This window comes from Ruditapes philippinarum, unplaced genomic scaffold (genome assembly GCF_026571515.1).
Source record: "Ruditapes philippinarum isolate M1 unplaced genomic scaffold, ASM2657151v2 ctg16456_1_1_1_1, whole genome shotgun sequence".
Taxonomy (NCBI): Eukaryota; Metazoa; Mollusca; class Bivalvia; order Venerida; family Veneridae; genus Ruditapes; species Ruditapes philippinarum.
In genome coordinates, this window is record NW_026855862.1 from 1 (window position 1) to 13,125 (window position 13,125).

Genomic DNA, 13,125 nt, shown 5'->3' on the forward strand with positions numbered 1-13,125 from the left:
ATTTGTAATCCGGGGGTCGCTAGTTCGATACTCGGGCGAGTGGCAATTTCTCCATGACAATTGATCTTAAAGGTTATGTGTCTCTCACTGCTGAATCAGATAGCATGAAAGATAAGTAGTGGATTACATGCGGAGCAATCGGTTATAACTTGTTAGAATTGTATCCATGAAAGTAGGTTAGCTAAACCGACCACCGAATCGAACTCGACAGTGACTATTTAAAGTGTTTCATAATAAAACTTGTAAATCCTTTAGTATAAATACTAATAATACCACATTGATGTAATATATAGAGGCGGCAATGGAGCAATGAACAGAAGGACATGGCATTGGTTCGAGCTAGTAGAGGTATCCGGACAGAAACTCAGGAAATTGTAACATTATTACTGCAGGACAATGTGGCAGTAAACTCAATCAGGGCTGGTACAACACCATTGTGTGAGGCCGTGAAATCAGGTTCTTTTGATGATTTTCATATTCTAATTTGTGGGGCTTTTTTCAAAGAGAATACTTGTATTACCTTAGAGAGAAGTATACGTCTTAGTATATCTATCAGAAAAAATGCTTTAGTGTGTGTGCTTTTATATTGTGCAGTCATTCTCTTGCTAAAGCTTCGCTTCGGCACAATTTAAGAAAACGACCTTTTGTAATCAAAAAGCCTTATTAAATGTCTAAAATATTTGTAATTGTTAGCTACTGTAAAATGCATTTAAACTTAACTTTTTAGTCAAAGACACATTATTCCCCAGAGTGGAATAAATCGATTTTTTTAGAAAGGGCAAACATGAATTTTATAATGTTCAGACTTATTGCTAGTCATTTGACTAAAGTGGTAATTAAAGTAAAATTAGTTGTCATAAAAGTAGTAAATTGTAATATGTTAACAGTGTTTTTTGACTTCCATACAAAATTCTAAACAAATATATTTGCAATAATTGGAAGGAAAAGAGGATCCAGGCTCTTGGGCAAATGAGTAACTTTTTGGAAACTATAACAGGGCAACAAAAATAAAAAGATATGCGCAATTTAAATTTTCTTTTTTTTAAAGGTAAATTGAAGACAGTCATGCTGCTGTTGACAAGTGGTGCGAGCGTTAATGACAGGGACGCAACACAACAGACGCCCCTTCATCATGCCTGTGACTGGAACAATATAGAGGTTGTCAAAATATTGCTTAAAAGACAAGCTGACGTCAACGCTAAAGACACATTAGGTTTCACACCACTACTCATTGCGGCGGGCTGGGGAAGGGAGACAATTATTGATTTACTTCTCGCGAAGAAGGTGGATCCGCTAGCCATGGACGATCAAGAAAATAACGTTCTTCACATATGTGCAGCAAATGGAAAAGCAAACATCATAAGTAAACTTTTAACAGCGTTTCCGAAGGAGATGAATTCTATTCTTATAGCCCGGAACAGACATGGCTGGACGCCTCTAGATTTTGCCCTACGATGTGGCCATCTGAGTGCTACAAAGTTACTTATCCAAACAGTGTTACAAGTGAAGCCAACCATTTTGAAAACCCAACCGAGGACCTTCGTTCACACTCGTTTCTTTGTTGTAAAACTTGATGAATTTAACGTGGACGAAAAATACCAGTACCGGTTTCTGGAAGAAGGGACGGGTAAAACCTGTTTTCAGATGCCGCGATGTAACTGGTTCATTCAAGCCGGAAACAGGGACGAGTACGAGGAAGTTAGACTGTTTTCAATGAAATATGAAAATAAACTTAGACAATACCTTGCTAAGAATTAAATAAATGTTCAAAGCATGTAAAACAAGCAGGAGGACTGGCGTTGGGTTGTTCTGAATCCACAATTTCGTTGTATTTTCCACCATTATGCTGACTGTGTGGTTCATATCGACACCATCATATCGTGTACAAAGGCGCAACGTACATGCGTGTCTACAATGTAATACCATCGGCTGAGACGAAGGATATAGCAAAATAATGTTGTACTGTGATGTTGAATTTAAATCAATAAGAAGATCTTTTGTGGTAAAATCATTTTGTTAAATTGCTGTACTCATTATATATGTAATATAGATCCTGTAGATTAAAATGTTCGCTTAATCCTTTTTCTTTTGATGTTAAAAAACGTGTACGTTGGTTTTTAAAAGGGTGACTTAATCTGAAAGAAGTCCATGGACATTAAATGTATAGTTTGTTGTCAAACTTATCGCTGTAGAATTGTGCAAGAAAACTTATTTATTTTAAATATTCACATAATGTTTTTCTTTCGATTGTTAAAAACGATTCCGTTGATTTAAAAGGATGATTTAAACTGAAAGAAGTTTATGGACATTAAATACATAGTTTGTTGTCAAACTTACCACTGTAGAATAATGCATGAAAACTTATTTATTAACTCTGCTTATACATGTAGTTCATTCCATGCATCATTAGGTATGTGCATCTTAATTGTATTATCCACAAACTCATCATTTGCAATAATGTTCATTCTACTAGTTGAATTATAGAAATAAAGTTATAAAAGAGCTGATTCCTTGTTTTTACTTGGTATATTAAAAAAAATTTGTATTTGTTTATACAAATTTATTATAACAATAATATACATGTAACTAGCTGTTTAATAAACTGGTTGGCTTTTGGTCACTTACCCGGCGCCAATAAAGTACAAATCCCAGTAAAGACGTACGTATGAAAAAAAGCTAATTAACAATTTAATTGAATGTCGTTAGTTTTTGTTTTATTGAATTGCAATATAAATGTCTAAAATAATATACAGAGAGGTATATGTTGCCGTTCTCTGTAAGTAATAGGTGAATATCATAGTATGTCGTTGGGAATAGAAATATATACGGACATAATAAAACTGACATTAAAATTGCATTTCACCACAAATTTATTTAAAGCTGCATGCCTCCAGATGAGTTGTTATATTTCTAGTAAATCAAACTTGAGAGAAATGTTCTAAGGTTTTAAGAAAAATAGAAAGATCAAGATCCAAGTGATAATTTATAAGTTATGTGCGATTCATGACCGATTTTCAAGTATTTATTACCATTATTTTTGCATGTGTTTATCTCTTTTTTGGTAATATACGTGGGTTGTAAGGGCCATTAGCAATGTGTAAATTACTTTCTTTGATTGCTTTACAATATTTACATTTAAAAACAGTTTCAAAATTTTCATGAAAATTAACATGAATCCTGAGGCATGCTGCTTTAAGCGAAAATAACCTGATAATTACTGGAAGTTATTGTATACAATTCAATTTTTCATAACAAATTAGCTAATAATAAAATGGCCAAACGTTATATCTTGATTGTATAAATTTCTGATATTAGCATTCCAAACTGGTTTTAAGTGTAATACATGTCTTAGGTTATATTGGTATCCAGCGGGAGAGGTTACTTAGCGTATTATGTTTAAGTTACATGTCATATTTTGACTATTTTTAGTGTACATATCTGGTCTGCTTTGAATTATATTATTGAAAACCTCAAGTCCAGATATTGAAATAATGACAAAGCATACATTTTATATTTCATACATTTTCCACAAAAGTACATATATAGTTGATAACAGGATCATTAATATAATAATAAAATGTAATTGGTTGATTAGGCGAGAATGGTTTGACTATAATTCATGCTTAGATATGGAGAAAGAAAAGGACCCGCCCAAAATCATCATAATGTCGCGTTGACAAGTCAAATATTCGTTGGTCTAGATTATGATTTCATTCTTATTTCTGGGCAAATTAGCTTTGGGACTTTACAAAATAATTATATTATGGCTAAGAAACTGATATCTCAATAGCTTGATAATATTTTACATAAAAACGCATGTCAAGAATATATGCATAAAAACCTGTGATGCGCAGTGACCAAAGTTCAGAGCTTATAACCGATAAGCCCGCCTCTATGTATCCATGCCTCTAGCTAGCAGTAACATGCATTCAATGCAATACAAGTGCAGTTATAGACAAGTTGTTGATAAGATACCGGTAGCACACAGCAGTATAATGTTTGAAAAAATATAATTTCAACATTGTGACCATATTACTGACTGTTTGAATAAAAAGGAAAACATGCCTAGAGATATTGACGTCAATGTTAATATGACATTAATTTAAATGATTTGCATAAAAAATGGAATATTCAAATTTTGTGGGACAGCCTATAGAACTGTATATTTGTAACAATGCTTATCTTAAGATAAGATAAGATAAGTTTTATTTCAAGTCGGCAAGTTTTCAACAGTACAACATAAGCTCTAGAAGCTTTTATAACCGACTGTATATAACATAAAGTATAAGATCAACAAAGATAAAACAGCTACAATAAAAAATGATTAGACATGATATATATACATCACATACATAAAATAGACCTTTTTAGATATTTTTATAAAAATGAATCAGATGCTAAAAAACTAAATGATAGTTTACCCAATTCTACATCATTAGTTTGTATATTAAACTATGCTTACAATGTCTAGTATCTAAAAAATTTACTTAAAATTCAATAATGTACCGATTAAACAATTAAAAATTTAATGAATAGTTAAATGAATAAATAAATAAATAAAAATATTAAAAAAAAAATAAAAATAAACATACATTTTTTATATATAATTTAAATATGAAAGACTATGGGTTATCAGACTACACAAAGACAGAAGGTATCATACATGTAAGTCAACAGTTGAACTCATTTAACAGCTAGCTTGAGTCATGCTGGAAAGATAAGCAAAAAAAAAAAACCAAAAAAAAAAAAAACAACAAAAAACAAAAGATCACAATAAAGCAACATCCTATCTAGAAACTAAATGACAATATTACCATAAGCAGGAAACATGCAAGGAAGAAAAGCAAAACACATTTAAAGCAAAAACTGAAGAAACTGAAAATAAATAATAAATGAGACCAAAAAAAAAAAAATGTTCATACCCAGAAAAATAAATAAAAGTGGAGTAAATAATTAAATAAATAAATAAATAGAAGTTAGCTGCAAGCATTACATTTACACTGTTTACCAAACATGCTCCAATAAAAGAAAAGAGAATTAAATTTGATGCACAGCCTAAATGGTTCACTGATGAAATTAAAGCAATGATATTTTTAAGAGATAAATATCACAAAAATGGAGATTTCGATAATTATAAATTATTACGAAATAAAATAAATTCAGAGATTAAGAAAAGCAAAAAGAATTTCTTCAACAATGCAATAAATGAAAGAAAAAATCCAAAATATATTTGGCAAAATATTAATGATTTAACTAATTTAGGTAAAAAGGAAAATGTACTTATTCCCGAACGGCTCACTTTTGGCGATACTACATTTACTGATCATGCTAATATTATAAATGAATTGAACAAACATTTTGTAAACATTTCTAATATTGTCGAAAAAGTACAGTTATCTAACGACGAATTTAAAATATTGAAGGATAAGTTAGATAATAAATTGAAATGGAAAGAATTCAAAATTGAAAGCATTTCTGCGGTTGAAGTTAAAAACATTATTGATAAACTAGATGCAAATAAAGCCACTGGACTAGATGAACTAGGTCCAAAAATAATAAAATCGTGTGGTGACTTTGAGACCCCAATGATTGCTAGCATAATTAATAACAGTATTAGACAAGGAATATTTCCCGATGAATTAAAAAATGCCCGAGTTATTCCAATTTTCAAATCTGGACTGAAAGATGATCCGAGCAACTATCGACCTATTTCTATCTTGCCTACAATATCTAAGATTTTTGAACGTCACATAGCTAATCAGTTACAGCATTTTTTCCAAAAAACAAATATTTTACATAATAAACAGTCAGGATTTCGAAAGAATCATTCATGCAATACGGCCCTAATTCATTTGATAGACTCCTGGCTAAAAGATGTTGATAGTGGCAAATATATAGGTACAGTATTTTTAGACCTGCAAAAGGCGTTTGATTTAGTTGACCATGAAATACTTTTATATAAACTCAAACTTTATCACTTTTCTGTCACATCATTAAAACTGTTTCATTCGTATCTGTCTAATCGTATGCAAATAATTCAAATTGGAGACTTAAAATCTGACGTACAATATGTTACCTCTGGCGTTCCACAAGGCTCAATATTAGGTCCTTTACTGTTTCTTCTTTATATAAATGATCTCCCAAATATTTGCGAGGATGTTAACATAGATTTATATGCTGATGATTCCACGTTGCATAAATCTGGAGATGACATATCCGTTATAGAGGAAAAACTACAATGTAGCCTTAATATGATTAATAAGTGGTGTAAAATAAATAATATGCTTTTACACCCTAAAAAATCTAAAAGTATGCTGGTAGGTAGTAGACAAAAGCTAAAGATTGCAAAAGCATTAAATTTGAAAATTAACGACTCAACTCTTGACAATGTAGAATCACAAAAACTGCTTGGTATTTATGTTGAAAATACACTAAATTGGCACTGTCAGGTAAATGATGTGTGTAAAAAATTGAACTCTAAAGTTAATTTATTTCGGCGTATAAAGTACTTTTTAAATAAGGAATCTCGCATGCTTTTTTATAATGCATACCTTCTTCCTATTTTTGATTATTGTTGTAATATATGGGGAAAAGAAAACAAAAAATATATATGCCAAATATACAAAATACAAACACGGATTTGCAAAATTATTCTAGACCTTCCAATGAGAAAGCAATCAGAAAATTTATACAAAAGATTAAAAATATTGCCTTTCAAGAAAAGATGTATTTTTCACACCGGTGTCCAAGTATATAAAGCACTGAATAATATGTCCCCTCAATATATCCGAGACTTACTTACCATATCTAATAATCAAAAGTATAATCTAAGATCGATATCTAACGGAAATTTAATTTCGTCTTACAAACCACGTACTAATTATTTTAATGACACATTCCAATTTAATGCCATGGTTATTTGGAATTCCATACCACTGACTATAAGAAGAAAAACAAAATTGTCAATATTTAAGAATAGTTTCGAGAAATACTTATTTAATCAACTTTAGCACGGTCCGTATGTATTATATATACAAGATACGCTCTTTATATTCATACATGTGTTTTTTATTATTATGTTTTCTAATAATGGGTGTCTGTCTTAGTTTCAAGTTTTTTGACTGTGTTAATTTTGTAAGTTAATTTTACTTTTTAAATTGTTGATTAAAATGATGCACTGATGAAAGTATTATGTTTAATGATAAATAAAATGAATTGTATGAATGTTCAGTATATGTGTTTATATATGTTAAAATTGTGATAACCATTTAATCATTTCATTTACATGTTATATTTTCTTTGATTGATATGTGTTCTTTTGTGTGTGTTTTTTTTTTTATTTTTATTTATTTTATTTTTTTTTATTTTAGAAGGCCGCATTGTAAATAAGATGTTGCAATCTGTATATGTCTTAATGTGTTACCTTCGGTAAATAAAGTTATTATTATTATTATTATTATTATTATTATTACCATTCCAGGATGAAATTAACTTTTTAAACTGAGCAAAATTTGAACATTTTCTAAAATTGTCAGGCAGAGTATTCCTTCTTTACTGTAAAAAATCAAATCAATGTTCCTATAGACCAAAACATCTAATTAAATTGTTCCTGTCTGTTTCTTTTTGAAATGTTTTTTAGAAACTGCTATTTCCGTGATTTATCTTATTTTCGCTTAACCCAACAATCTCAATAATAGCCGAGATGGTCCGATTGCCGAAATTTGACGGAAAAGACCGAGATGCTGCGATCGTTTCGGAGATTGACGGCAACCGCCAAAATGATGCGTAAGTGACAGAATTTGATTGGCTGCAAAGCAAGCGCACGATTTCCACGATAATTTTGTTTTCGTGTTAATTTCTTGGTAAGTAGATTTGTCCCCGATGTAATTTCTTTTGCATTTGATTATCTAAATTAAGATTGAATCTTCTGCAAATAAAAAAAAAAATTATTATTGGCGTTTTGAAGTTAAATCATGGTTTACTCTATGGTCGTCGATTCGTCCCGAAGTTTTTTCGTCCCAAATCATTGTTAGTCACACTAAGTAAGTTTGTATTCAAATTATTTTCAGAGAGTCTTGAAAGCATGCCTTGATTTGGCAGAAATACTGGCCATGTGTGGGCCACATGTTGAAAGAAGAAGCAAGCAGTTCTATTGCATTTCAAAGTTGGAACATAACACAAGCTATTGAGCTGTTGAGTGTCACTGCCAGATATGGACTTGGCTTCATGGTTAATCTTTGAATTCCAGGTGTGAAGATGGTAAGGTTCAGTCAGCTGACCAAATTGTCAGCCTATGGTATATTTAAATAAATTAAAATATCGTATGGTATTCTTAAAAAAATAGTAATATGAAATTAGGCAAAGCCTATGAACGGGGAAGTCGTTAAAAATTCCTTTCATTCTTTCCGTTTTAAAGGTGTCATTCAGTATTACATGCACCGCTTCCGTTTTCACTCGGAATACTCGACGATTATCTTTTATCCGAAAAGTTGAGATTTGTTCTGTTATCGGAATACCCCGCCTATTATCATTGAGTTACATTGTAAATAGCGGCGCCCGACTAGAACTGACACTGAAAATTTCATTGATAGGTATAGAATTCTATATATTTTTTAATTGTTTTTTATTTGATTTTCTTTTAAATATACACGTGTAGTCTATAGCCGGGCAAGCCAAAGCCTGGACCCGCTTCGCGGGCCCGGTCTTTGACTTCCCCGTATTAATGTTTCTTTTCAATATCTACTTATTAAAAGATGATTTTGGTTTAGGAAGTGGCTAGCCGTACAGGCCCGTACGGCTAGCCAAAAGTTCTAGCCGTACGTGAGTCACATAAACTAGCAAGGACGCACTGTATTGGCTAGCCGTACGGCACTTTTCAAAATTATATGGAAGTCGAAAATGCATATGTTAACTTATTTATGACTTTAAGCGAGGATTTGAACCAAGAAACAGCATTTGTCTTCCTATGTTTACTCTTGAGAAATTAATCGCATTGTTGGCTATCGATCTTTGTCATCTGGTTGCATTTAGACAATTGAAATAGTTTACAAAGTTTTGATAATAATCCTTTTTTGTTTCATTTAGTTTAATTTTCGACACCTTTAAAATGGAAAAAAACACCGAAATTAATTGTTGTTGGGCTCTGATAATTGAGTCAATTACTGACGGTATAGAAGTTTGTCCATCATATAGGAAAGTTTGCATATTCCGTTCCGTTTATCTTCTGTATTTGAAAATTATAGAAATATTTTTGCTTATCACCATGTTCTTTTTATTTATTTATTTATTTATTCCACTCCGATCAATATTTATTCGATCCATGTGCTTCATTAACAAAAATGATTTAATAATTCATCTTTCATACAAATAAAACAACAAATGATAAGCATGAAAATCAACGACGCTCTATAACTTATAACATGCAACTTTGACACTTTTATCAAGATAGATTATACAACGCTTGTACGTAACTATTCATTTATTACAAAATGGCGGAGGATTTTTATTAAAGTGAACACACAAGGACAAATGCAGAGACTTGATTAAAATCCTCGTTTAAACACACAAAATAACATATATGCATATAATTTTAAAAAGTTCTTTTTATTTATTCCACCCGGACACGGATTTATATTACAGTAAAATATAAATCCGTGACTCTGATCATTATTTATTCGATCCATGTGCTTAATTCACAAAAAAGTCATCTTTCATACAAATAAAACAACAAATCATAATCATGAGGCACAAAATAACATATGCATGTTTGACTTCCATATAGGTAATTTTGAAAATATAGTGAGTCCTGGCTAGTCGTACGTGACTCGCATACGGCTAGAACTTTTGGCTAGCCGTACGGCTAGCCACTTCCTTTGGTTTATACAGTTTTTTTTAGCTTGATTGTGTAGGAACTTAAACAGTTTTTTTTAGCTTGATTGTGTAAAAACTTATACGCTAATAGACACATTTTCAAATCTGTTACTAGAATCAATAAGTACTGAGCAATAAGGATGGTTATACCGATATATTTTAACATGAAAAAATAAATATCATACCGCGGTATGATATTTGGAAACCGGGAATGTTATAAAAATCATAATTTTCAATTAATTGCCTTCTAATTTCGTACAAATTGCGCCTAAAATCTTTAATTGGCGATTTTATTGGCGCCAACATAAGTTAAAAATATCTGACAACTAGTACACTTAAAAGTCAATAAGCGGGCGCATAATTTACATAAGTGGCCCAGATAAGAAAGGTCACGCACAACTAGTTTTGTTTATCAAATTGTGTGACCCCAGGGGGTCATTGATTTTCCCTATATGCATATAGTAAAAACTCTTCTTTTAAAGAACCCAAAGAGCTAGAGCTCAGATATTTAGAATGAAACATCTTCTAATGAGTGTCTACCAAGTTTGTTCAAATAAAAGCCCTGGGGTCAAAATTGGCCCCGCCCCAGGGTGTCATTGATTTTCCCTATATGCATATAGTAAAAACTTAAAAATCTTCTTTTAAAGAACTCAAAGAGCTAGAGCTAAGATATTTAGCATGAAACATGTTCTAATGGGTGTCTACAAAGTTTGTTCAAATAAAAGCCCTGGGGTCAAAATTGGCCCTGCCCTGGGGGTCATTGATTTTCCTTATGTGTATAGCAAAAACTTAAAAATACTTCTTTGAAAAAACCCAAATAGCTAGAATTTAGATATTAAGCATGAAACATCTGCTAGTAAGTGTCTACAAAGTTTGCTCAAATAAAAGCCCTGGGGTCAAAACTGGCCCCGCCCCAGAGGTGTCATTGCATAAATAAGAATTTATTTACTTTTTCTTACCCTTAGTTATTATTTCTATTGCATTTTTTGACATTTTAATTGGGTAATGAAGCAAATACGCATGTTATCTGCAGCCCTGAGTTAAAGACGCAAAGCAGGCACTATTTGCAAACCATTAGGTTATACCGGAACGGTGAAATACTTATGATGATTTTGAATTTTTAAAAATGACAAATCAGTAAAACATTCTGACTAAAGAGAAATTTATTGAAGTTCAATTTTGTTAATTGTTACTCTATATAGTTTTACAATAATCTAAGAAACATAAAATTGCATCACATATTTTCAAGCAACTACTGTACTTTTGTTTGTAATTTAGCCATAACAAATTGCATGTTCTTGGAAAAGTATTAACTTGTAAACAATTACACATTTTTGGACACAGTAAAATTAAAAGCTTCTTTGAGATTTAACTTGATGTTAGGATTATAATACTTGTTTTCTATTACAGAATTTTTGAAGAATAATGCTTGGGGACTGCATTCTTAAATCATCAGTTTGTCTACAGAAAAAGATATAAAGACAGGACAGGTAACTGGTTTTAATAATGCAAGAAATACACTTGCAGAACCACCAGGGAAGACAACTTTTCATGAAATTGAAAATTGTACTGATTGAAAATTCAAAAGTTTGCAATGGCAGACGCAGGGGATGGAATGTGTTGCTACATGTGTACTTTATTGGAAGATCTGAGGACTCGCCTAAGTTTCCTCTTTGATCAGGCACCATACAACAATGGTACTTATTCCTATTCTAAAAAGGTGAGCAGGCGTTACATTGTAAATTGTGTGGTTATTTCTGCACACAAAATATGTCAATTAAAAACTTTTGATAATACACAGCATGAAAAAAACAACAAAAAAATGTTTACATTTAAATGTGATGTATGTGATTATGCAAGTAAGTGAAAGGGTGATCTGAAATTGCAGGTGAGAAAACATACTGGCAAGAAACTGTATATAATAAATATGAGAACTGTGATTACCCGTGTAGCTCGAGTTCTCAAGCTATCAAATAGTACCCTTAAACGCCATATGACATTACACTCCAGGGAGAAGCGATTAAAATGTGATGTCTGTAATTACGCGACCAATGAAATCATTGATGTGATGGACATACTTGCATGAGGAAACATACAGAAGGGAACAAATTTAAATGTGGGGTTTGTGGTTACTGGTGTGATCAGAAATGCAGTAGAAAATGACACTTGTCAATACATACTGGTGAAAGCCAATTGAAATTTGTCTTTTGTAAGTACTTGTGCAATCAGAAAGTGCAATTTGGTAAGACATGTTAGATTGCATAAGAGGGAAAACATGATTAATTACTTTTAAGTTAACCAAAAAAGATAATTTACAAAAAAGTTAAGCTGGTATGACTGTTATAGAATATGTATTTAGTTTTTAACGTGTTTAAGTGGATTATTTGAATTTGTATGCCTCCAGATAAAAGGTACTTAGATTTTTAGAAAAGTAAAAATATTCACAATTCAAGAAATACATGTAATTTACTTGTGATTTGCAGTTAATGACTGATTTTGCAGTACAATGTATTTATGACTGTATTTCTACTGCCTGACTAACACAATTAGTTCAATTAGGGCTTTATTTGCGTATTGACTTAGTCTTACCCATTTTTGGTAATTTTGGTAGATTTTAAGCTCTGCTTTCAATGTTTAAATTTTATTACTTTCTTTGTTCAATTGACAGTATTTTACTTTTTTAATACATTTTAAGATTTTTCATGAAAATAAGCATTAATCTAGAGGCATGTTGCTATAGATGATATCAAGTATATTTTAATTATACCCCCGCACAACAAAGTTGTAAGGGGGGTATACTGGAATCAGCTTGTCCGTCCGTCCGTCCGTCCGTCCGCACTCACAGGAGAGTAATTATGTGGCTAGAGGGACAATAGGTAACTGTTCTTTCTCTTTGATGTCATTCATTCCGTAATGCTTTTATGTGGCTATTTTCTTTTGTGTGGCTAAAAAGAACAATAGAGAGAACAATAGAGTAGCCACATAATTACTGTCCTGTGAGAACGTCCGGCCGTCCGTCCGTCGGTTTTTTCTTGTCCGCCCAATAACTTAAGATTCCTTTGACCCTTAGTCTTCATATTTGGCATGGAGGTTAGTCATGATTAGTAGATGACCCCTATTGATTTTGAGGTCACTAGGTCAAAGGTCAAGGTCACAGGGGCCTTGACTTCAAAAAGCTTGTCCGCCAAATAACTTAAGATTCCTTTGACCCTTAGTCTTCATATTTGGCATGGAGGTTAGTCATGATAAGTAGAT

The 13,125-nt window shown here is 31.8% G+C and overlaps 1 protein-coding gene and 1 long non-coding RNA gene across 2 annotated transcripts; both read left to right on the forward strand.

Moving 5' to 3' along the window:
• The first annotated feature begins 299 nt into the window (after positions 1–299).
• LOC132744647 (protein fem-1 homolog C-like) lies at positions 300–2,459 on the forward strand. Its single transcript, XM_060733406.1, has 2 exons — positions 300–456; positions 1,049–2,459. The coding sequence occupies exons 1-2, from the start codon at positions 324–326 to the stop codon at positions 1,756–1,758; spliced, it is 843 nt and encodes a 280-aa protein (XP_060589389.1). The 5' UTR covers positions 300–323; the 3' UTR covers positions 1,759–2,459.
• A 5,314-nt stretch (positions 2,460–7,773) lies between these two features.
• On the forward strand, positions 7,774–12,159 carry LOC132744648 (uncharacterized). The gene is made up of 3 exons (XR_009627732.1): positions 7,774–7,862; positions 8,070–8,259; positions 11,281–12,159. It is a non-coding gene; the product is annotated as an uncharacterized LOC132744648 (long non-coding RNA).
• Positions 12,160–13,125: the final 966 nt, after the last annotated feature.